Source organism: Mirounga angustirostris, unplaced genomic scaffold (genome assembly GCF_029215605.1).
Source record: "Mirounga angustirostris isolate CCGP_5_RB_7025 unplaced genomic scaffold, mMirAng1.0.hap1 SCAF_7, whole genome shotgun sequence".
Classification (NCBI taxonomy): domain Eukaryota; kingdom Metazoa; phylum Chordata; class Mammalia; order Carnivora; family Phocidae; genus Mirounga; species Mirounga angustirostris.
The window spans coordinates 80331355-80354251 of NW_026991715.1; the positions used below are offsets into that span (position 1 = coordinate 80331355).

The 22897-nt window shown below is 36.4% G+C and overlaps 1 protein-coding gene and 1 long non-coding RNA gene across 19 annotated transcripts in view; one reads left to right on the top strand and one right to left on the bottom strand.

Moving 5' to 3' along the window:
* Window positions 1–22897, top strand: part of PAM (peptidylglycine alpha-amidating monooxygenase) — a 283678-nt gene that overhangs the window by 201683 nt on the left and 59098 nt on the right. For all 18 annotated transcript variants that reach the window (XM_064596425.1, XM_064596426.1, XM_064596429.1 and 15 more), the window contains exons 8-12: window positions 15517–15565; window positions 16881–16948; window positions 18063–18143; window positions 18422–18498; window positions 18834–18937. In XM_064596425.1, the coding sequence (XP_064452495.1) occupies window positions 15517–15565; window positions 16881–16948; window positions 18063–18143; window positions 18422–18498; window positions 18834–18937 (379 nt within the window). The remainder of the gene's footprint in view (window positions 1–15516; window positions 15566–16880; window positions 16949–18062; window positions 18144–18421; window positions 18499–18833; window positions 18938–22897) is intronic.
* Window positions 9031–21467, bottom strand: LOC135365405 (uncharacterized). The gene is made up of 3 exons (XR_010413176.1): window positions 21379–21467; window positions 20781–20839; window positions 9031–9275 (listed from the first exon to the last, which is right to left on the bottom strand). It is a non-coding gene; the product is annotated as an uncharacterized LOC135365405 (long non-coding RNA).

Consider the following 22897-nt stretch of genomic DNA (forward strand, 5'->3'; position numbering starts at 1 on the left):
CGCTTTCTTGATTTCACTTAGAAATTTGAAGGAGAGTTTATTCTTAACTTTTTCATAAAATTTGGTGTTTGGATTTCAAAGAGTTGCAATAGTAGAAGCCATTTACAATGAATAGATGACTTTCTTGGATATCCCCCTTGCTCTATATAGGTCTGCAAATGTTCCTTCTTTACACTTAATTCAGATGAACCTATTTGAAGGGTGAGCAAAAATAAGTTATATCCCCCCCCCCCATTTTTTACGTTTTTATTGTTAAGTGGAATGTATGGAGCGACAGGGACTAGAAAGTGAGAGAAAGGCAGAGACCATGAGAGCAATTCTGAGAGAGAAATGATTGGCAAGCAGGTAACATTCCACCTGCACAAAATTCTGTAGCCTATTAGACCTTTGCAGATAAAGAGAAGAGATGGAAATATGGCTGAGAAGGCATTGTTGAAAAGAAAACCATAACTTTCTTTTCTTCTGAGAAGAAAGGAGTAAAAACCAGAGACCTTATGTGTTGTGTACTAAGGTGTTTTTAAAGTGCTTGTTTTTAACCCCAGAGACTTGAGTCTTCAGGAGGATGAGGTAAGAACAGTGTGCCGGGAGGGCTCATCCAGCCCAACCCCTCCATTTTACAGAAATGGGGATTGATGCTCAGAAAGGTTAAGTGATTTGCCTAAGGTGATAGAGCTACTAGTCCTATGCTATTAAAAACCAAAAAAGTTTAATTTGCATTGGATTTCTAGTTTGTATATAAGCCAAAGTTCATGTCCTGACTATGTAAAACAAATAATGGAGTCAGTGTTTCTAAACAGTCCTTTGAACCACTAGGAACCAGGAGGAATGAACTCAATCATGCACAACAGAATAAATATGTATAAAGATGGAGTCGCTTACCTCATCTCATTTAGACCTTTTCATCCTGATGTATGAAGTAATAGCCTTCCCTTATCAAGGAGGGATATTTCTAAATCAGGTTGCTTGATAATCCCACTGCTTTCAGAAGAATTGTAATCGGATGTTCTTCATGTTCTTGTCTACCCTTCATTATACACAAGCAGTTTGATGTGAGTCATGGGAATGATTTTAGGTCTATTCAGTACCTCTCAAATGATCCAAAAGAAGCCTATTATTTGCAATATTTTTTTGGTCTTGCCAATCTCTTCAAACAAATGTGAGTTCCCTGATTCCCTAGCTTCCTGCATTTCAACTTTGTTAATCATCCTTAGTATGGAAGACTAATGATCCTTATTCATCTCATTCATTCCATGGGGCACCTGTTTATTTTAATACCCAAATATGGCCATTAAGTATCAGGAATTACATTTTCATTCATTTGGTTATGAGAAGACCTATAAAGCACTGCAGTATTATTTCTTTTTTAAAGGATATATTCAGAATGTTTTTTATCCCTGAAATGTGTTTTTTAAAGCAATTTAACATTGAACAATATAATATTTAGTTTAAGTGATGTCTTTTTTAGGAAAAAAGAACATTCCCTAATACCATTTAGTTTGTTGTATCTCGAATTTATTTTCTAGTTGTTTTTCAAGAAAACCTTATACTTTACCTTCATTTATTCCTTTGTAACTCATGCTTTTGTAATCACTTACAATTATTAACTCCTCTTTTGAAGTTGGTCATGGCTACATAGTCCCAACTAATTAATTCCCTTTAAATTAATAGCAGATAACATTCCATTATTTAGCCAAAAGAAATTAAGAGGAGGAATAAGGTTACTTGTGCATCGGCTCACATAAAAATTAGAAGATGCAATTAAGTTTCAGTGTCATCTAGTTCAGGGCCCTGACACTCTTCAAGGCATTTTTCACATGTTTCATACATATTCCAGCTGGTTTCCTACCCCTCACCCTGTCCCTCACTGCTCCCCTTCATTGCCTTAGCACATTTATATTTGTTTACTGTGTTCTAGAAATTCTGGCAAATGATAGAATTTCTTAAAGAGGTATGCTAAGATTTGCACCTTCCATTTCCCATTTACTATTAATTTCCTTGTATGTTAATTGACTGTCTTACTTGTAAAATGTAAGATAACCCTAAATAAATACATGATCAAAAAAACATTTGATGAAAATGATTCAATTATAATATTTAGTGATATTTACAAAATATTCTGTTAGAAAAATATAATCCAGCCTACCCGGGGCCTGGAAGAGACACTACGAATCTCCCTCTTTATGCCAACAGAAACATTACTCTCCTCTTCATCCAATTTGGAAACCCTTCCTCCTGCTCTCCATTTCTTTTCATTATCTATTAATTCTTATTTTCTCTATCTTTGAAAACTTTCAAGAGTTTTTCTTACTGTAGGAATATTTCTCCTCTCCACACTTGCCTAGCCCCATTTTTTGGGCAAGTCTTTCTTATTCTTGTTTCCCCAACTTAAGTGTAATATATCACCTAGAAATAACTGAAAGGAGAGTAAAATCTGGTCAGTAACCAGAGTCCCTTCTACCCTAACCCTTTATCTTACAGTAAAAAGACTTGCTTAAGGACTGAGGGAATTTTGGGAGATAATTTGGGTCACCAAGGGGTTTCAGTGTTTTTTCATTAATGTAGAGGTGATACTTAGCACTTACATACCACCTCTTAACTCAAGTACTTTATAAAGGTTACTTTATTCACATCACAACATAAACATATTGAATGACTGAAAATTAATGCTAAATCAAATATATGAGCTATAATGTTCTAAATATATTCCCTAATTAATACCACGGACTACCTGCCTGCATAATTATATGTAAATTAGATACTTCAGATTTTTTCATTGAAGAACCACGCACAATACACAATAGTATTTTTTTTTTTTAATTTATTAGAGAGAGAGAGAGAGTGAGAGAGAGAGCGCAAGAGGGGGTAGGGTTAGAGGGAGAAGCAGACTCCCTGCCGAGCAGGGAGCCCGATGTGGGACTCGATCCCGGGACTCCGGGATCATGACCTGAGCTGAAGGCAGTCGCCCAACCAACTGAGCCACCCAGGCGCCCACACAATAGTATTTTAAGTTGATGAAGACAGTTGGTGGAAAATGTAGCTACTGATTTTACATTGAGCTTCAAAGGCGTATACTGCAGTTAAATTACTGCTTTTGCAGAATGTAAACTTCCTATTTTCAAAATAAAGTTTTGTTGCCTCTTTTTGTTTATCATTCATGAGCAGTTAGAGGTTTAAGTTAAGTAAAAGGGGGAGAATGTGTTGCACAAAAGAGTTGAGAATTCCAAAGGGAGTGAAAGGTTAACCTTTTATATACATAAAAAAATACTCTCAAAATTTTTCAAAAATTCATAATAGAGCATTTTATATGAGAAACAATTTTAGCTTTATGTTTCAAGTTGAATTTAAAACAGTAACTTTGACACGCCTGGGTGGCTCAGTCGGTTAAGTGTCTGCCTTGGGCTTAGGTCATGATCCCAGGGTCCTAGGCTCCAGCCCTGCATCAGGATCCGTGCTCAGTGGGGAGTCTGCTTTTCCCTCTCCCTCTCCCCCTTCCCCCCGATCCCTGCTCATGCTCTCTCTTGCTATCCCTTTCTCTCAAATAAATAAATATCTTTTTAAAAGTTAAAAAAATAGTAAAACAGCATCTTTGAATAAAAATCTTAAAGTCCCTTTTCATTCCATTATTTATTTTATCTAATACTTTTTGTGTGGCTCCTAGACTTTTGCAGGTACATTCAGCCCTCAGTGGGGAGAACAGACAATAATTGGGAGAATGCAGAAGAAAATTTAGAGTATCCTTTTGAAAATGAATATATATTAAAAACAGAGATTCATTAAAAAAAAAAAAAGTTGAAGGACTTTCCTTGAGAGAAAGGGGAAAAAATATTTCCTAGTAACCAGATGTGATATTTAAAATAGTCCAACCCATGAACCCATGAAGCTAGTGGACAACTAGTTAAATGTGCCTGGTTTTAGCTAAAAGAGAACTCCAGAAAGACAAATAAATGTTTGCATATAGCATATCCATAACATAAAGATTTAAAACTTAATGCCTCAGGAATGGGACCCAAATGGAGGGTTTTGCCTCTTGACCTGGGTGTTGTTTACAAGGGTATATTAGCTTTTTTGAATTCCTGAAGCTGTACCTTCTGATTTGTGCACTTTTCTGTATATTATAGTTCAGCAGAAAGTTCAAGAACCAATCAATAATTTAAAAACTCACTGCCATTTAAAAAGAAAAGTACTGTATTTACTTAGGATTGCTGGGTTTTGTCCTTTAATTTTACTTCCTTAGAAGTATGATTCTGGAGCCGGTTCATAACTCTGAGAGGAGAATTGTATAAATCCTAAGCTTTACTATAGATTTTTTTTTTTTTTTTGCATTCATAAAAGATGGAAGCAGGAAGGTGCTCTGACATTAGTCGTGCCGTAACATCCTCCACGCACAGAGTGATTATAAAAGCACATTGGTGAGCCTGCCTGCCTGCCTTCCATTTGATCTCTTTTGGGAACAGAACAGGCCATCATTTGTGAAAGTTGTCTTCTTGCAAGATGGATAAATGCATTTTCTCTTCCTTGCCACAGGACAAATGGAAGCTAGTAATTGCTAGTCCCATAGCAGTGAATACAAAATCCAAAGAGGCTAACTCGCTGCAGTGACAGCTTCAAGAGGAATTCTTTTTTGAAGATTTTTTTTTTTTTTTTTTTTTTTTGGTAGTGCTGGTTTATTTAGCCCGGAAGCTTGTCTGCTAAGCCAGCTTTCAGCAGCCTCCAGGAAAACCTCTGTGCAGGTTGCATCTGTATTAGCAATAACCCTATTTCACTGATATTTGCTAAGCAGATACACATTTGCTGTGACAGCTCAAGGTGTTAGTGCTTTTTGAGCAGAAATTATTTTATATCAGTGTATCTGTAACTGGAGAATCCTGATATTCTGAGATTGTGATTTCAAGGAACGGTGAATTCTCTAGGGGAAATCTGGTGACTTGAATTTTGTTTGGAAGAAACTGTAACATAGAAATTCCAGGTACACATTTTCTGGTTAAATTGGAGGATCATCTTTTTACTGAGTACTGTCAAGTGACTTTAAGACCTGCATTTTAATACAGGTGGTACCAAAAACAAAAACAAAAACAAAAAATCAACAATAAAGGAGCTGTGTATTAGTTTCATTAAAACCAAAGCGAGCACAAGACCCCAGTTCCCTCAACTCTTTGCCTCCTGTGCTTGAGTCCAGCTCATCTGCTGCAGCATTTCAAATGTACAGAAATAACCTTTTTTATATAACTACACAGTCCAACTGTGTAGAAATAACTCTTTTTTTTAACAATGTGGCCCAGCTGACAAAACTGACAGCAATCTGTTCCAATGTGAAGGAAACTGGCTGTGTTGAATCTATTAAGAGACTGCACTCTCTACTCTCCTAAGGGATTTTCCAAGTAATTTTGACTACATGAAAATTTTTCTGACTTTAGAAATGAATCCCCAAAGAATCTCCCATTCTTGGTCACCTTGGGAGCCATGATGTAATCTCAGCAAAACCTCGTCTGTCCCATTAACTTAATATTGTTAATTTAGAACAAAGAACCGTAAGGTGAAGATCAAGCCAGCTTCAGACGCAATTACATTATCTATGTACATACATTATTGCAAAATTATTTGTGTGTACTATGATCTCCTTGATTCATTTTTGTTTGTTTAAGACAGGGAGAAAGTTAGGAAGGTGGACTTTAACTTATTATGTTCAGAACACTCTTGAGAGGGCGGGAGGGTATGATACAGTTGACTACTTGCTTACAAATTTTGTGAAATATGTTTTTATCATTAAACATGTTATTGTTTTGTTTTTCATAAGACTTCCCAATGGTTCCAGGCATGCTTTGTCAGCACTTCCATAAGGAAAGGATCCATTATCCAAAACTGTGGTTGGAATAGTAGATAATGGGTATGCTTTATCCTTTACTTTCCTAGGAAAGTGCAGTGAATTGAAATCCACTCTACGACTGTCTTTCTGAAGGACTTTTCCAATTAATGGGATGTAGTTTATTTATAACAATACATTGGTTCCCCCAGGATCGATGGTTAACCTGTTTTTTATTGAAGCAGGAAACAACCAGGACAAGATGAGCTCATGAAGTATAGAAGGCTATCTCTAGAGGGAAAGATTAGGAGAGACCAACAGTCTTCTAAGGACCTACAATCTAATAGGTTATTATCATGCATTATTCCACATAGTTACTTTACTACTTAGCCATGTATCCAAGCAGGAACAACAAGCTATTATTAGAAAAGCAAGCTAAATAGTTTGGAATGGATAACCTCATATCCCATGCATTCACCTCCCATTAAGAGAAATGAATTTCCTTCTTAAGTGGATGTCCTTAAGTACCACTGGTTACTTATCCATTCTTGCTTAATTCCTTTATCTTAGCTTTAGGATATTTCATAGATAAAATGCCTTGGAAGTGTTTAAGAAATAGAATTCTTTTTCTTTACAGTAAGTCATGTTTACTAAATATTAACATAGGAGAATTAGTTTTGATACCCAGGTGTGTCCCAGTTACCTGAATTACTTTGGCCAACGCCCTTCATCCCGATAGCCTTTTTCACCGTATCTATAAAGTGTAAGAACTGAACTCCATCATCTTCAGGCTCCTTTTCAATTCTGAAATTCTAAGTCTATATATTTGATAAAATACCTTGCTATGGTTATACATCTCTGTCTCAGCAGAGGAGAGCAATTTCTCAAAAAAGGCAAGCTTGAGACTCTTGTGGAGTGGTTGTCCAGTTTTCATCTGGCTCAAGATTAGATTCTGATTGAATGCTATTTTCAAGTCTCATCCAGTGTCTGGAAATACTTGTTTCTTCCATTATCAGACTACTTTTAGAAGTCTTGCCACTCAACTACTGGTACTACATTACATTCTAAGACATTATTAGACTTTCTTACTTTATATCTCTTTTTAAAAATAATTCTTTTTACTTTCCCACTGTTAATGTCTTCACCATTACAAAAGCTTCTAGTAGATACATGTGACATTATAATGGAATATAATGACATATAATGAAATTAATCCCAGTGTCATCTGATACCTACCTAGTAAATGAAGTTTCATCTCCATATCTTGAAATCCATTAGGGCTGTAATTATGTCTTACTAAAAGAGAACAGCAATCATGAAAGATCTCTTTAACAGGGATGTCTTGGGTTCAATCCTCAGTAAGTACAAAACATTAATAGCCAAGAGTCAAGTATTCACCATTGTACCTTGGAGAAAGAGTGAACCTGTAGCCCAGTCCAATGAAGGTGAGAACGATTTACCTTGGAATAAGAAAACTAAAATAAGATAAATGAAGCTAGCTGGAAGGAAGAGCTGTCAGGATTTTTGCATGAAGACAGTTGTGCAGGATAAGTGAATAAATGTAGATTAAAACAACAATTTCAGGGTGCCTGGGTGGCTCAGTTGTTAAGCATCTGCATTCGGCTCAGGTCGTGATCCCAGGGTCCTGGGATCGAGTCCCGCATCTGGCTCCCTGCTCCGTGGGAAGCCTGCTTCTCCTTTTCCCACTCCCCCTGCTTGTGTTCCCTCTCTCTCTGTGTCTCTCTCTGTCAAATAAATAAATAAAATCTTTAAAAAAAAACCAAAACAATTTCAGTATCAGGATAAAAAGGCCTTGCTCTCTTTTCTACAAACATAGGATCCTGTTGAACTGACCTCTAGTCTAGACCTCAGAAAGAAGCAAGTTGTCTTGGGTCTGATCAAGGGAGCTTTACTACTAAAAGTTGTGGAGGGACCTTAAAACAATGCATTATCAACTTTTTCATGGTCCTGTGGTACCCAATCCAAAAACTTCTTTTAGCCAGACCTTGGTACTTATGTCTTACTAATACTTCTGTATTTCACTGATGACTCTGTTCTGTACCTACCCAGTACAGACCCTTCTGAATCAGTATTTCTATTCCCACTTTGAGAGTATCCCTATTTTGTGTGGTATTTTTAAAATACCATTTCAATTCTAATTTCTTTTTTTTCACCATCTCTTTACTCATTTAATATTCCCATATTCCTTTCCCCTTTTCTTCTATCCCTGTATAATTAGTTGAAGAAATTCTGTGTTCCAGTTTCTTCAGTTAAAGAAATTCCATACCTATGACTATAAAGATATATTTCTTTTTTTATGTTATTATTTTTTATTAACATATAATGTATTATTTGTTTCAGGGTACAGGTCTGTGATTCATCAGTCTTACACAATTCACAGTGCTCACCATAGTACATACCCTCCCCAATGTCCATCACCCAGCTACCCCATCCCTCTCACCCCACTCCTCTTCAGCAACCCTCAGTTTGTTTCCTGAGATTAAGAGTCTCTTACGGTTTGTCTCCCTCTCTGGTTTCGTCTTGTTTCATTTTTCCCTCCCTTCCCCTATGATCTTCTGTCTTGTTTCTCAAATTCCTCATATCCGTGAGATCATATGATACTTGTCTTTCTCTGATTGACTTATTTCGCTTAGCATAACACCCTCTAGTTCCATCCACGTCATTGCAAGTGGCAAGATTTCATTTTTTTGATGGCTGCATAATATTCCACTGTGTGTGTGCCTGTGTGTGTTTGTGCACGTGTGTGTGTGTGTGTGAGTATACACACACCACATCTTCTTTATCCATTCATCTGTTGATGGACATTGAGACTCTTTCCATAGTTTGGCTATTATAGACACTGCTGCTATAAACATTGGGGTACAGGTGCCCCTTCGGATCACTACATTTGTATCTTTGGGGTAAATACCCAGTAGTGCAATTGCTGGGTCGTAGGTAACTCTATTTTCAACTTTTTGAGGAACCTCCATACTGTTTTCCAGAGTGCTGCACCAGCTTGCATTCCCACCAGCAGTGTAGGAGGGTTCCCCTTTCTCCGCATCCTTGCCAACATCTGTCGTTTCCTGACTTGTTCATTTTAGCCATTCTGACTGGTGTGAGGTGGTATCTCATTGAGGTTTTGATTTGTATTTCCCTGATGCCAAGTGATGTTGAGCACTTTCTCATGTGTCTCTTGGCTATTTGGATGTCTTCTTTGCAGAAATGTCTGTTCATGTCTTCTGCCCATTTCTTGATTGGATTACTTGTTCTTTGGGTGTTAAGCTTGATAAGTTCTTTATAGATTTTGGATACTAGCCCTTTATCTGATATGTCATTTGCAAATATCTTCTGTCGGTTGTCTTTTGATTTTGTTGACTGTTTCTTTTGCTGTGCAAAAGCTTTTTATCTTGATGGAGTCCCAGTAGAATATATATTTCTTAAAAGAAAATATTCATGTGTTGAAGATTTTTGGAATCTACCAATAAAAAGAATAATGATAATAATAACTAATATGTATTAGATTTTTACTATGCTCCATTTAGAGTGCTACATTCTTTTTTTTTTTAAAGATTTTATTTATTTATTTTGAGAGAGAGAGAATGAGAGAGAACACATGAGAGGGGATAGGGTCAGAGGGCAAAGCAGACTCCCTGCCGAGCAGGGAGCCCGATGCGGGACTCGATCCCGGGACTCCAGGGTCATGACCTGAGCCGAAGGCAGTCGCTTAACCAACTGAGCCACCCAGGCGCCCTGAGAGTGCTACATTCTTTATATAGATTATCTCATTTATAGACTGGTTTCTTAGTGGTATCAATAATGATCACAAGTACTAATCTACCAAATATTAAAATTGATAACCTTCCAGATCCTACTCATTTTAGGCTAAGGAACTCAGTGAGCACCTAGCTGAAACTGATGATGATCTTATAAGGTACTAGGGTCTAGTAACTGTGTGATTAAAATACACAGATTAATTTCAAACTTTCCACCCAACAAATCTTACAATGGACATGTACAAACACACAATATTTATATGGAAATATAAATTGGGGAAAGAGTCCATTTCCTATTCTACCTTTCTTGCAGACAAATTCAATCCTATAATTTCAGGCCATTTTAGCTATTTGACTTATTACCATTCCCATCTATTTTTTAGCTATGGAATTCCATTTCTCTGGTCTTCTGCCCTATGTTAACCTTTCCATCTATTTCCTCTCCTCTCCGCTCCCCTGTTTACTTTCATTCTAGTCACAGAATCAGCCTTTCCGACCAGCTTTTTCAGAAAGCTTATGATTTTGATAATCTGAGTTCATTTTCTATACATTTCTTAACTATCTCAGCCCTGATTTCATTTTTTTGTGTGTTTTATGTAGTAAAATATTAGCAGAGGCACTGATGTATGTTTTTAATGATAATAAACCTTGTAAGTTGTCATCCATTTTTATGATGATGCATGCTAGAGACAGATTTCATATACAGCCTAGTGAATTGAAATGAATTAATTCTTATGAGGCTTCGTATCTTGTGGTTGAAGCACTGTGTTACAGTAGAAGGGCAGACAAAGTCAGAGCACACTGAAAATCATCAGTAAAATATGCAAAACTAGCAGAAGTTTCTCAGTTCACCAGAAGTAAGATCAGAATAGAGGTTATGGAAATAATAATGCATCACTGTGGCAAGGATCACATTGGGAGTTAGAAGGTCATAATCTTCACACCAGACACTAGGCTGAAACAGGCTTCTCTCCAAAGCTGCTACCTGCTATAGGAATATCAGTGGATCCAGGAGCACTCCAGGCCCCTGGACCACCTTGTTTGAGGGAGTTCAAGTTGCTCCCCCTGGGGCTTCTCACTGTGTATATGCACAAGCACATGGGCTCTTCAGGTCAAACTGTGAAAAGTAGTACTAGAAGAGATCACAATCATTTATAGTAATAAAATTTGACTTTGAAATAATATATGTGGAGCAATTGACTCTAATGTCTAAAATGCATATAAATACGCTTTATAAGTATTATCTTTACTTGGAAATAACTTTTAGAATTGTGTTCAATTTAAAATATCATTGTTAAAATGTGTATTTATCCATTACTAACAGAATTCCTTAAAGTCACACAGAATTATCCCATGATTAAATAATGATGACAATCTGCAGCGTTATCCATAATTTAAAGCATAATAGCTATGTGCTTACACACATACCCTCGCACACACACAGCATAGTTTTTAGAAATGCCTCGTTTCTTGCTGATTCAGTGGATCAGATCGACCAGATAAATTTGATGTAAACAAATTCCTTCAGCAGTGATGCAGAAATTCTATCTACTGTTGTTTTTAAGTGATCTTGTAACTAATTTCCATTCTATATATTTTTATTTCTTGAGCTTTTTACAAAACAGACATGATTTTTACTTTGGATTCTTGTATGTATATTCACTAGCCCTCTACCCATATAAGATTTACATTATATAAGAAAAAAACTCTAAAGTCTCTAAAATTCAGTGTTTCCTAAAGTCATTATAATATATAAGTCAGAAGTTCAGTGTATTTTCTTCCAGAATGTGTTGACTGTCTCATATAAAAACCCATAATGAGTTTTTAGCGGTTTTGCTATTATTGTGTTGTATCCTTGACTTTTTTACAGGATATAGCATGTAGTTGATAAACATGGGATCAAAAGAAAACCTGTAGTATGTCTTTACAGCAGAGTGAGTGGTGAGACTGTGACTCACTTTTAAAACTCTAGAGTGAAGCAAATATACAACAATTACATAGCAATGGCTATTATTTAATTTGGAGAGAACTTTGCTAAGTGTGGTTATTAAAAAAAGTTTTCGAGGGGCGCCTGGGTGGCTCAGTCGGTTAAGCATCTGCCTTCAGCTCAGGTCATGATCCCAGGGTCCTGGGATTGAGTCCCGCATCAGGGTCCCTGCTCAGCCGGGAGTCTGCTTCTCCCTCTGCCTGCCGCCCCTCCCCCCCACTGTGCTCTGTATCTCTCTCTTTCTCTCTTGCTCTCTCTGACAAATAAAATCTTTAAAAAAAAGTCTTCAAATGAAAATTTGACATATATACCAACATACATAAGTTTCTGACCTATTTTTGAGCTTTAGTCTGAGTAGAAAGCCACTCAATTGAGACAATTCTCATCAAGAACATTGTCTGATGGGAAGATTCACTGTCCCTGGCAATAGCTGGAATGTTACTATTAGTAACATTCCTGCTACTCTTAATTTGGTGACAGTTCATCTTTTATGATAAATTTCTTTAATAATTCTGGAAACGTGTTAATTTATTTATTAATTATTCCCATTTAATTTTTTTTAAAGTCATGGTTAAGAATATTAGCCAAGTTGGATATCAAAATGTGATTCACTTTGTTCTTTCACTGCAAAGACGTAATGTAAAACCAAGAAGCAATTCTCATTGCACATTGGCCCTTTTGCTTGGATGGACATTGTATGGGGGAAAAACTCTCTCCTGGTTTATTGTGAATTAAGATAAAAGATTACAAAGCCTAACATTCAATAATTAGTAATCTGTCAGTGCCGAGTACTGTGCTAGGTGAACACCTTATATAATCCTGTCACTTTGCTTAAAATCTTCCAATGGCTTCTTTCAGACAGAATAAAACCCGAACTCTTAACACACTCTGCATGGTGTACAAAATCTCCAGCCTCATGGCCACTGCATCCTTCTGGGACCACTTTCAATAAAATGGCTACCCACTATCACATTATCCTGCTGAGTTTACTGTGTGACATTATCTTGTTTATATATTCAGTGTTTTGTTTTTTCCCTATCTCTCCTACCTCATTTCTCCTACCATGAGAACAAGAGACTTGAGTATATTGTTTTTCACTATATCCCCAGTGTATAGAATAGTGTCTAAATATAGCAATTGCTCGATAAATATGAACTGAATGAATGGATGATTACCATTCCTCAAAATAACCTTATAAGATAGATATGATTTTTTCATACACATGAGAAAAGTTTTCTAAAACTGACTAAGCTAAATAAGTTAGTCTCTGGAGTTTAGAATTCATTTGGCATCAATGAATGGTGTACTTTAAACCATTCTCTTTTGATCAGTATAGATATTTACATAATTCATTGGCTAATCATTTTGAAAGTAGTACAGACTAGGTATATTTACTAAATCTCATACAGTACACTTAGAAAAACTCATTCTTAAAAATAATTTTTTAGGGGCGCCTGGGTGGCTCGGTTGGTTAAGCATCTGCCTTCGGCTCAGGTCATGATCCCAGGGTCCTGGGATCGAGCCCCGCATCGAGCTCTCTGCTCAGCGGGGAGCCTGCTTCTCCCTCTCCCCCTCCCCCTGCTTGTGTTCCCTCTCTCGCTGTGTCTCTCTCTGTCAAATAAATAAATAAAATCTTTAAAAAAAAATAATAATTTTTGGGGGGGGCACCTGGGTGGCTCAGTTGTTAAGCATCTGCCTTTAGCTCAGGTCATGATCCCAAGGTCCTGGGATCAAGCCCCACATCGGGCTCCCTCCTCCGCGGGAAGCCTGCTTCTCCCTCTCCCACTCCCTGTGCTTATGTTCCCTCTCACTCTGTGTATCTGTAAAATAAATAAATAAAATCTTTAAAAATAATAATAATAATAATAATTTTGGGGGGACGCCTGGGTGGCTCAGTCAATTAAGTGTCTCCCTTCAGCTCAGGTCATGATCCCAGAATCCTGGGATCGAGTCCCACGTGGGGCTCTTTGTTCAGCAGGGAGCCTGCTTCTCCCTCTACCTGCCACCCACCCCCCTGCTTATGCTTTTCTCTCTGACAAATAAATAAATAAAATCCTTAAAAAAATAATTTTTTAATAAATTAAAAAATACTCAATTATCCTTTCTATATTTAATAAAAGCATAGACAAAAATTAAAATAAACCTGTGTTGTTATTTATTATGATTATTATTTTCTCCTCATCTCTTTAAAACTCCCTTGAGATTTTTTTTTTTAAAGATTGATTTATTTATTTATGAGAGAGAGTGCACGCACCAGCGGAAGGGGCAGAGGGAGAGAGAATCTCAAGCAGACTCCACGTCCACGCTGATTGCCCAGCACTGAGTGTGGAGTCAGAGGTGGGGCTCGATCTCATGATTCTGAGATCATGATCCTGCGATGACAACCCTGAGATCACGAACTGAGCCAAAACCAAGAGTCAGACACTTAACTGACTGTGCCACTCAGGTGCCCCAACTCACTTGAAATTATTATGAAAATAGCACCACACTGGAATTTGATTTAGGATATTGGGTAGAAATCCCTTTGTAAAGTGACAAAAAACAACCTGATTAAATATAAAGTGTTTATCATTCCATTTATTTCTGTACTATCATTGTTAAAATCAAGCTTATAGTAAATGGAGAAATTTCCTTTGTGTTTTATTGCCAAAGTATTAAATATGACTTGTTATACTTTCTAAATTTTATCTCTGGTAAATCAAAATGTGTATCTTGTTACTTAGGTTACCTGTTATTTTATATTACTGTATGAAACTACCTTTGTTTTTCTCGTAAGAATTAGAGCTGAAAGGAAGAAATTTCCTTAAAACTGTTCCATCTGCTGTTATTTATTATCACACTTCACTTTTTAATTTCAAGTATAAATCTGTTAATCTTGCACACACTAGTTATTTATATTAAAATAAACTCTCAAAATTGAGATATAATGTTTTCTAAAACTTAGAATAAAGTGCGAAGTGGAAAGAATTTAGCATACACAGAAATAGAAGGAATGAGTAAGTATGAGTTACTATTCATGGTCTCTGTGGTGACAAATCAGCAAGTTCAACAGAGATAAAAATTTGGATGGGTAATTTAAATTTTTACCTTCTTTCTACTTGCGGAAGGCAAAGGAATAAAAGAGAGGATTTGTAAGAGGTCTCTGAAGTGTCCTTGGCAAAAATCAGGAGATACTCAGAGGCTTTCCACTGAAGTTGGGGTGAAAATTACCATCAGGTTGCTATTTAGAACGTAGGAATGGGCAAGGCTTAGAAACCAAAGAGGGTGATTCCTATAGATATATCAAAGACATTACAGATACTAAACGTGGTCATATCTAGAAAGCTCAAATTACGGACTACTTCCGTTTTTGAAAAGTAGAGAAGCTAGTTGTTCAGAGCCAACATGGAACAAACCATTCAGTTAATCAACTTTTCTGGATGTTTCAACAGTGTAGATCATTCATAGAGAGCAGCAACAACTTTCTTTTGTGAGCTGCGACTAGTATCTAGTATGACTGCAGGAAAGCAGATAATTTGTCAGTTTGAGGAGTCGAGAAAAAAACCACACACTGCTTGAAATGATAGTTTTGTTGTTGCTGTCATGATGTATTGGAGATTAAATATATTCATGAATATGAAAATACTCTGTAAACTATAAAACACCATACAAACAAAAACATAGTTTGGGGGTTTTTTTTAGTACTGAGTTATAATCATTTAAAAGTTAGTCGTTTGGGGCACCTGGGTGGCTCAGATGGTTAAGCGTCTGCCTTCAGCTCAGGTCATGATCTCAGGGTCCTGGGATCAAGTCCCGCATCGGGCTCCCTGCTCCTTGGGAGCCTGCTTCTCCCTCTGCCTCTCTCTCTCTCTCATGAATAAATAAATAAAATCTTTAAAAAAAAAAAAAAGTCATTTGAAATCCGCTTTTCACATTTTCCTATTTAAGATGTGTATTTTGTCTGTGTGCATTTTCAGACAATCACAAAGACTGTTCCGGTGTGGCCTTACACCTCACACGCTTGCCGTAAGTACTTCCAGTTACCCGAGCTGAGTGACAGCTTTAAGATCTTTGACAACTTAAAAGTGGGAAATCCACTCTGTTCATTATCTATTGCTATATAACAAATCACCCTAAACTTAGTGGCTTGAAACAACAAGTATTCTGGGCACAAGCTTAGCTGGGGGCTGGGGCTGGTCTCACACAAAGGCTGCAATCAAAGGCTCAGCCACGGTTTCAGCCATCTGGGGGCTCCACTGGGGTGGAGCCACTTCCAAGATCTATGGACAGGATTAGTTCCTTGTTGGCTGCTGGCTGGAGGACTCCCTCATTTCTTGCCTTGTGGACTTGAAACAGGGCAGCTCACAATATGGCTGTTGGCTTCCATCACAGCCAGCAAGAGAAAACAAGAGAGGGCAGGCAAGATGGAAGCCACGGCCTGGTTGTAGCCAGATGTCAGAAGTTAGTGAATAATATAGAAATCTGATAGGTGAAGAAAAGAGTTGCCACAAATCATCATACTCTGACTCCTATGGGAAAAAAAAAAAGTGAAATTGCTTTTGCCTTATTCTGTTAGAAATAACCAATCCCTAGGTCTAGTTACTATGCCCAGCCCATGCCCAAGGGAAGAGGATTAGACAAGGGCATGAATGTCAGAGCTAGGAATTACTGAGAGCTGTGTTAGCCAGAATTCTCTAGAGAAACTGAACCAATAGAATGTCCACACATGCGCAAGTGAGTGCACACACACACACACACAGAGAAAGAGAGAGAGATTTACTTCAAGGAATTGGCTTACACAGTTGTGGGGGCTGGCAGATCTGTGATCTGCAAGGCAGGCTGGAAATTCTGGCAAGAGTTAGTGTGGAGTCTTGAGTCCAATGCAGTCTGGAGGCAGAATTCCTTCCTCTTCCTGGGACCTCAGTCTTTTCTCTTAAGAGACCCACCCACACTGTGAATGGTAATCTGCCTTACTCAAAGTCAATAATTTAAATGTTGGTTACATCTAAAAAATACCTTCACAGCAACATCTAGACCAATGTTTGACCAGACTACTGGGCTCTATCCCCTAGCTAAGTGGACAAAGACAATTAACTGTCACAGGAGCCATTTAGAGACTGCCTTCCACATACACCAGGCTATAAAAAATGTTTTTAGCTATTTGCCCAAGAAAATAAGTTATTTTAAGAAAAAACATATATTCTACCTCTTTTTCCATGTTGTTTCCATTTTCACATGAATCATATTTTATAGAGCAGTGTATTGAAGTATATCTTATTTTTCTAAGGCCATTGTTTTGATGTTTCAAATAGTTGATATAAATGTTAACTGTTTCCTGTAGACAGCCTTTAATTGCTGGCATGTACCTTATGATGTCTGTTGACACTGTTATTCCTCCGGGAGAGAAAGGTAATTATCTTTTAGTATTTACCATCATCTCATTACTTAATCTATAGGAATGGATTTACAGTATATTTTTTAATAAGATTTTGAAATGACCTATATCTCTGAAAACTAAGCCAATTCTTTATTACCCTTAGATTTTAAATGACCTATATCTCTGAAAACTAAACCAATTCTTTATTACCCTTAGATTTTAAATAGATTTCTCTATTATTACAAGCCAGTAGTTTATTATCATCCATTCTTTTATTGAGATGCTAAGAATTGAGGCCCATGGGTAGGTACTAGGTTATATAAATGAAAGAATAAATCTTGAGTATGTTACAAATCAGTCACCCATCCTTCAGATGCCAAAGACAAACCTCATAACCTACAGTGACATAAACTACTGCAGAGAATATCAGGTTCAAAATCAAGAGGCTGGCAAATCCAAGACCAACTCAGTCTTTGAAGTTAGATATACTGAGCTTAATTCCCTATTTGTAAAATGGGGATAATAATAGCTGATTCTCCTAAACTTACAAAAGCTATTGGAATAAGTGTAATATTATTTACCAGTATATCTGATCATCTGATGAAAATGCTATGTTAAATATTACTCCTTTGTTTTTACTGGGAATCTCATAAAGGTATCAGCAAGTTTGGTCTCATTGTTACTGTTCACTTATTATCAAAGACATATTTACTGAAGAGCTACAGTGTTTTCAACAGAAAGGAAAGAGAAGTCAATGAAGTGGTTCCTTCTCAACAGGAATTGTCAATGCAGTTACCTTAGGTGTATGCAGCCAATTGTTAAGCTTTTTCAACTGCATAAATTTTCATGATAAAAGTAGCAAATGAAGCCTGTGTTTTCACTGACTGGGTATCTTGTTTTGGCTCTAGTCATTTTGTTTACTAAAGAAATTAAATGTGAGGGCGAGAGGCTATTAACTCATCTTAGGACATTGGCTGGTACATAATAGGCCCTTAACACCTGCTGAATACCTAAGTGCATGTTTACTTGATAGGAAAACCCCCATGCCTAGCATCTTGTGAATAACCTATACATACTTTTAGACAAGAATAATGTTATTTTCCAGTTGGAGAGTGACCTTTTTTTCTGTGTTTTCATTTCTAACAGTGGTGAATTCTGACATTTCATGCCATTACAAAAAGTATCCAATGCATGTGTTTGCCTATAGAGTTCACACTCACCATTTAGGTAAGAACTTAAACTACAGGTTAAATTATAAATATTTACCTTGGCACTTGCTAACGCTATAAATGTAAATTATATTTGACCTTAAATCTGTTTCAATGAAAGATTTTGCATAATACCTTGAAAATGTATGTTTTTCATCATACTGTTTTCATTAAAATACCTAGCATTTGGGGTTCTGACAATATTCAAATTTTATTTTGAAAAAGGAAAGCAAATGATGCCTTTTATTTTTCTAATACTTTATAATATTATATCATTATAATTTATGTTCATTACAGGTAAGGTAGTCAGTGGGTACAGAGTAAGAAATGGACAGTGGACACTGATTGGACGCCAGAGCCCCCAGCTGCCACAGGTATGTAGAAACTGGTTTCATTCTGAGACAAAAAAATATTAATCAACAGATAATAATCTTAGAAACCCTCATAGAATCCTTGTGAATTTCTCTAGAATCCTAACATCTCCAAATCTACCTTTATTATTTATCTAAGCTGTGTATAACCTTCCTTTTACAACTTCCAACTTGATGGTTTCTCTTAACATTTGTAAACATGCTGGTGAATTTTGTGTCTGTATGTTTGCGTCTTCTTCCTCTCTACCCAGAGTATGCCAAGCCTCACATTAAGAAAGTATGTAGTTCTGGATTTTATTGGTAATTTTAATGAATCATTGTGTTTATCTTCTTGGTAGGCTTTCTACCCTGTGGAACACCCAGTAGATGTTAGTTTTGGTGACATATTGGCAGCAAGATGCGTATTCACTGGTGAGGGAAGGACAGACGCCACGCACATTGGGTATGGTTTTGCAAATTCTGCTATTTAAAAATATTTTATTGGGGCAAGGCATGATTATAGGTGATAGTTATCTTTGTGAATGAATTGCACTTTTTTTTTTACTATCATGAACAATTATAACAAACTGTATATCACATTTTCTCATTTTAGAACTCATTAGGATAAACTCCAGAACATGTGCTTATTTTTTTATACTTCCTTTCCTCCTGTTTATTCAAAACCTTCAGTATCACATCTCTATATATTATAGATGCCACAAGAGTGTATATTACTTCCTCAGGCTCATTTAATAAAGAAAAATATAATTGATTATGAAAGTTTTTCCTCAAGTGTCCTTTTGCCCTATGTTCAAATTTAGGCAAATATATAGCTTCCACATTTGGTGGTGTCCATTAATTACTCAGAACTGTGATTTTTTTCTGCCTGTTAAAACTTCTGTGTATTCATTTTTTTCCAGTTGTTTAGTCTTCCAAGTGGGAATGATAATATTCAGCACTTTTCCAAAAGAGAACATTGAACTTTAAATAATTTTCAAAATATTGAGCCTCCTTGAAATAAGTATATTTTATAACCCTAAGTAAAATTTTCAAAGCACTATGAATACTCTTTCAAAATAGGTTTGCCTAAATTAAAAATGAAAGATAAAGTCTCGGGCGCCTGGGTGGCTCAGTTGGTTAAGCGACTGCCTTCGGCTCAGGTCATGATCTTGGAGTCCCTGGATCGAGTCCCACATCGGGCTCCCTGCTCAGCAGGGAGCCTGCTTCTCCCTCTGACCCTCCCCCATCTCATGTGCTCTCTCTCTCTCTCTCATTCTCTCTGGCTCAAATAAATAAAATCTTTAAAAAAAAAAAAAAGAAAGATAAAGTCTCTTACCATGTTTTGTTTTGTTTTGTTTTGTTGTCAGAAAAGAACCAAGGAGCCTTCTTTCCATGTTAAACTAGATTATAAAATATTTACTGATGCCACCTGGATGCTGAAGTTTTAAACCATTTATCTTTGATCAAAGAGAAGTCACAGAAAGTAGGCATCTGAAAATAGGCATTAGATGTACTAAGGATGATTCTTATGACAAAACTAGCTGTTGGTTGTCAGGGGAAAGGGAAAAGATGCTGAAGCAGGTAAAAGAAAAAAAGCATTTGAGACCGTGGAATAGGATTTTTTATGTCACTCTAAAGGGTTGTTGTATTAATAAACATCAATTTTAAGGCTAAAGATAGGACACACAGAAAAAAATATCAAGTTATATTAAACAAGAAGGTTCCAAGAGTTTTGCTTTTGGATAAATTTTAAGTTCGGGAAAGAGACTTGAGGAAAACAATAAAATTATGCCATCGCATGAATGGTAACTAAGAAAAAGCTTGACAAAGTAGACAAAATTAGATTTGAAGGAGTCAAACATTCCTTCTTACCAGCCTTCATTATCATTATTATTATTATTTTAAAGATTTTAAAGTGATCTCTGCACCCCACATGGGGCTCGAACCCACAACCCCGAGATCAAGAGTTGCATGCTCCACTGAGTGAGCCAGCCAGGCACCCAGCCTTTAAATATATGAGTCACAGGGTATTGATCAGCTGTTCTCCATTCTATGTAAGTGTAGACCCTCCACAACTTTACTTAAGTGCCATTGGTTATTTTATTAGCCTCTGAAATAGGTAAACAAAGTAGGAAAAAGTCCTTTGCAACACATTCTGTGTATTAGTGTATAAGTTCAAGTGTGGAATAAATAGAATTTTTTGCTTAAAAGTCCTTTAACAATTTAGAAGGGCTTGTAACTTGGGCCAAATTGTATCCTTTGAGTATCCTCTGTGGGGCAGGATGAAACAGAAATTAGTGACTTACTGCAATGCCAGGATGAGAGACTGAAGTAATCTCAGGAACCCTCTTTCAGTTTCAGGAATCTGGAATAATGCAGTCTTTTAACAAATGTGCATTTCTCTTTAAAATAATACCTTAAAATGACTGTACAAATCTATCTTTTTGTAAATCTCATGTGGGCTAAAGGGAATGCCATCTTGAAATACAAATGAAATAGAAAGAAATTACAAGAAGTTATTGGATGAGTCCATATTCTGAATATTTAATTTATATGAAGGTAGCATTTTTTTTCCAGTGGAATAAACTAATAAGATAGGTTTGAATAAAATTTAAATATGAATAAAAATTCTCCTAATAATGCATAGTATTCCTGCATCACTTAATATGCATTTTAGTTTTAGAGAGGTAATAGCATCAATGCATCTGTTTTATAAAATACAGGATACCACTTCCACAGGGAACCAGTAAAAAAGAAAACTAGTGTTTTATGAGTCCGTAAATCTCCTCTCCCTTTTCTCCCTTCCTGCTTAAGCCCCAACATGAACATACATGAATATGTACTCCCCCTGGGCACAGGTTTGAACCATGAGCATGAAGACTAATCAGATATGAGGCCACTTACCGCAAGTCGTATGGGGCCAGCAGATGCCCCTCCATGCACTGGGAGACCTACTGGCATCAAGCTGTTAACTTTCTTATTCTGCAGCCACCTGGAAGCCAGGTTTTACAGGAAAATTCTGTCAGTGGCCTACCAAGAAGATGTTCAGCTGAGTAATTCTTCCACCCAATCCGAACTTAACTCTGTATTGAGCTAACAATCTTAGGACTGGAGAAAGTTTTGCTGGGGTGGAACGATCGTAGTTAACTAATAAAAAGCCCTTTTAAAAAGAGGGACTAATTTTTTCCTAGCAGAGACGCACCGCAAAATACAACCATTAAAGAGTAGGTGGATTTAAGACAAGACATATTAAGAAATTTACCAAATGAGGGCGCCTGGGTGGCTCAGATGGTTAAGCGTCTGCCTTCGGCTCAGGTCATGATCCCAGGGTCTTGGGATCGAGCCCCACATCGGGCTCCCGGCTCAGCGGGGAGCCTGCTTCTCCCTCTGACCCTCTCCCTTCTCATGCTGTTTCTCTCTCGCTCGCTCTCTAAAAAATAAATAAAATCTAAAAAAAAAAAAAGAAAGAAAGAAATTTACCAAATGGTAATATTTTTAAGAAATAATTAACAATATTATTATTGATATTAATAAATTAATATTTAAGAAATATTAAATTTCTTTTAAAATAGTAAATATGAATAATATGTCTTAGACAAAGTTGCACCAGTGTATGTACTGAGAACATAGTACCAACTAAGTCAACGTAGAAGCAGTATTTTGTGCCTGACTGCATTACATATTTTATATTCAATATGACACTTCTCTAAATTCATTTCAAATGTTTAGTCAAGTTTAAACAAACAAAAAAAGAATTTTATTAATAGTCAGCCAATTAAGCTAATTAAGTCAGCTAATTTGCTAACATTTTAAATTAACTTTTGAGAATTGGTAGATAATATTTACATATTTGGTCAATTTTGTGGGTCATATTTTTCCTTTGGAACCAGTTATTTAATGTACACATGAGAATGTCTAGTTAATATTCATAGATACCAAACACAGCACTTTAATCAACATTTTGAAGTGTATGATATGCCAGGATAAAGTTACATGGTCAGAAACTCCTTAATGTATAAATTTAAAAGCACCATGAAACCTCTGAAGAAACAATTCAAAGTTTTGAAAAATAACTTCTTTAGAGTGTTGATACTTCTTTCCAAAATTAGTACTTCCCATCATTGTTTTTTGTTTTGTTTTGTTTTGTTTTTGTAAGTCCAGCATCTGTTGGGTGTAAGGGGCCTAGGGATGAGGGAATCATTGAAGTGGAGGGAGTATCATTGTCTGAAACACAATCATAGTGTACGACAAGATTTTGGTTTTTTAAATGGTACATTTCAGAATATTTGAGACTTTCTTAAATTTCTATTATGTATCTTTATAATAGGAAATAATATATTTTATTAAAACCCTCTTAGAACATAGATAGATGATAAATAGATAGATAAACAGATAGATATAAATATTTTTCTGGAAGGCCATA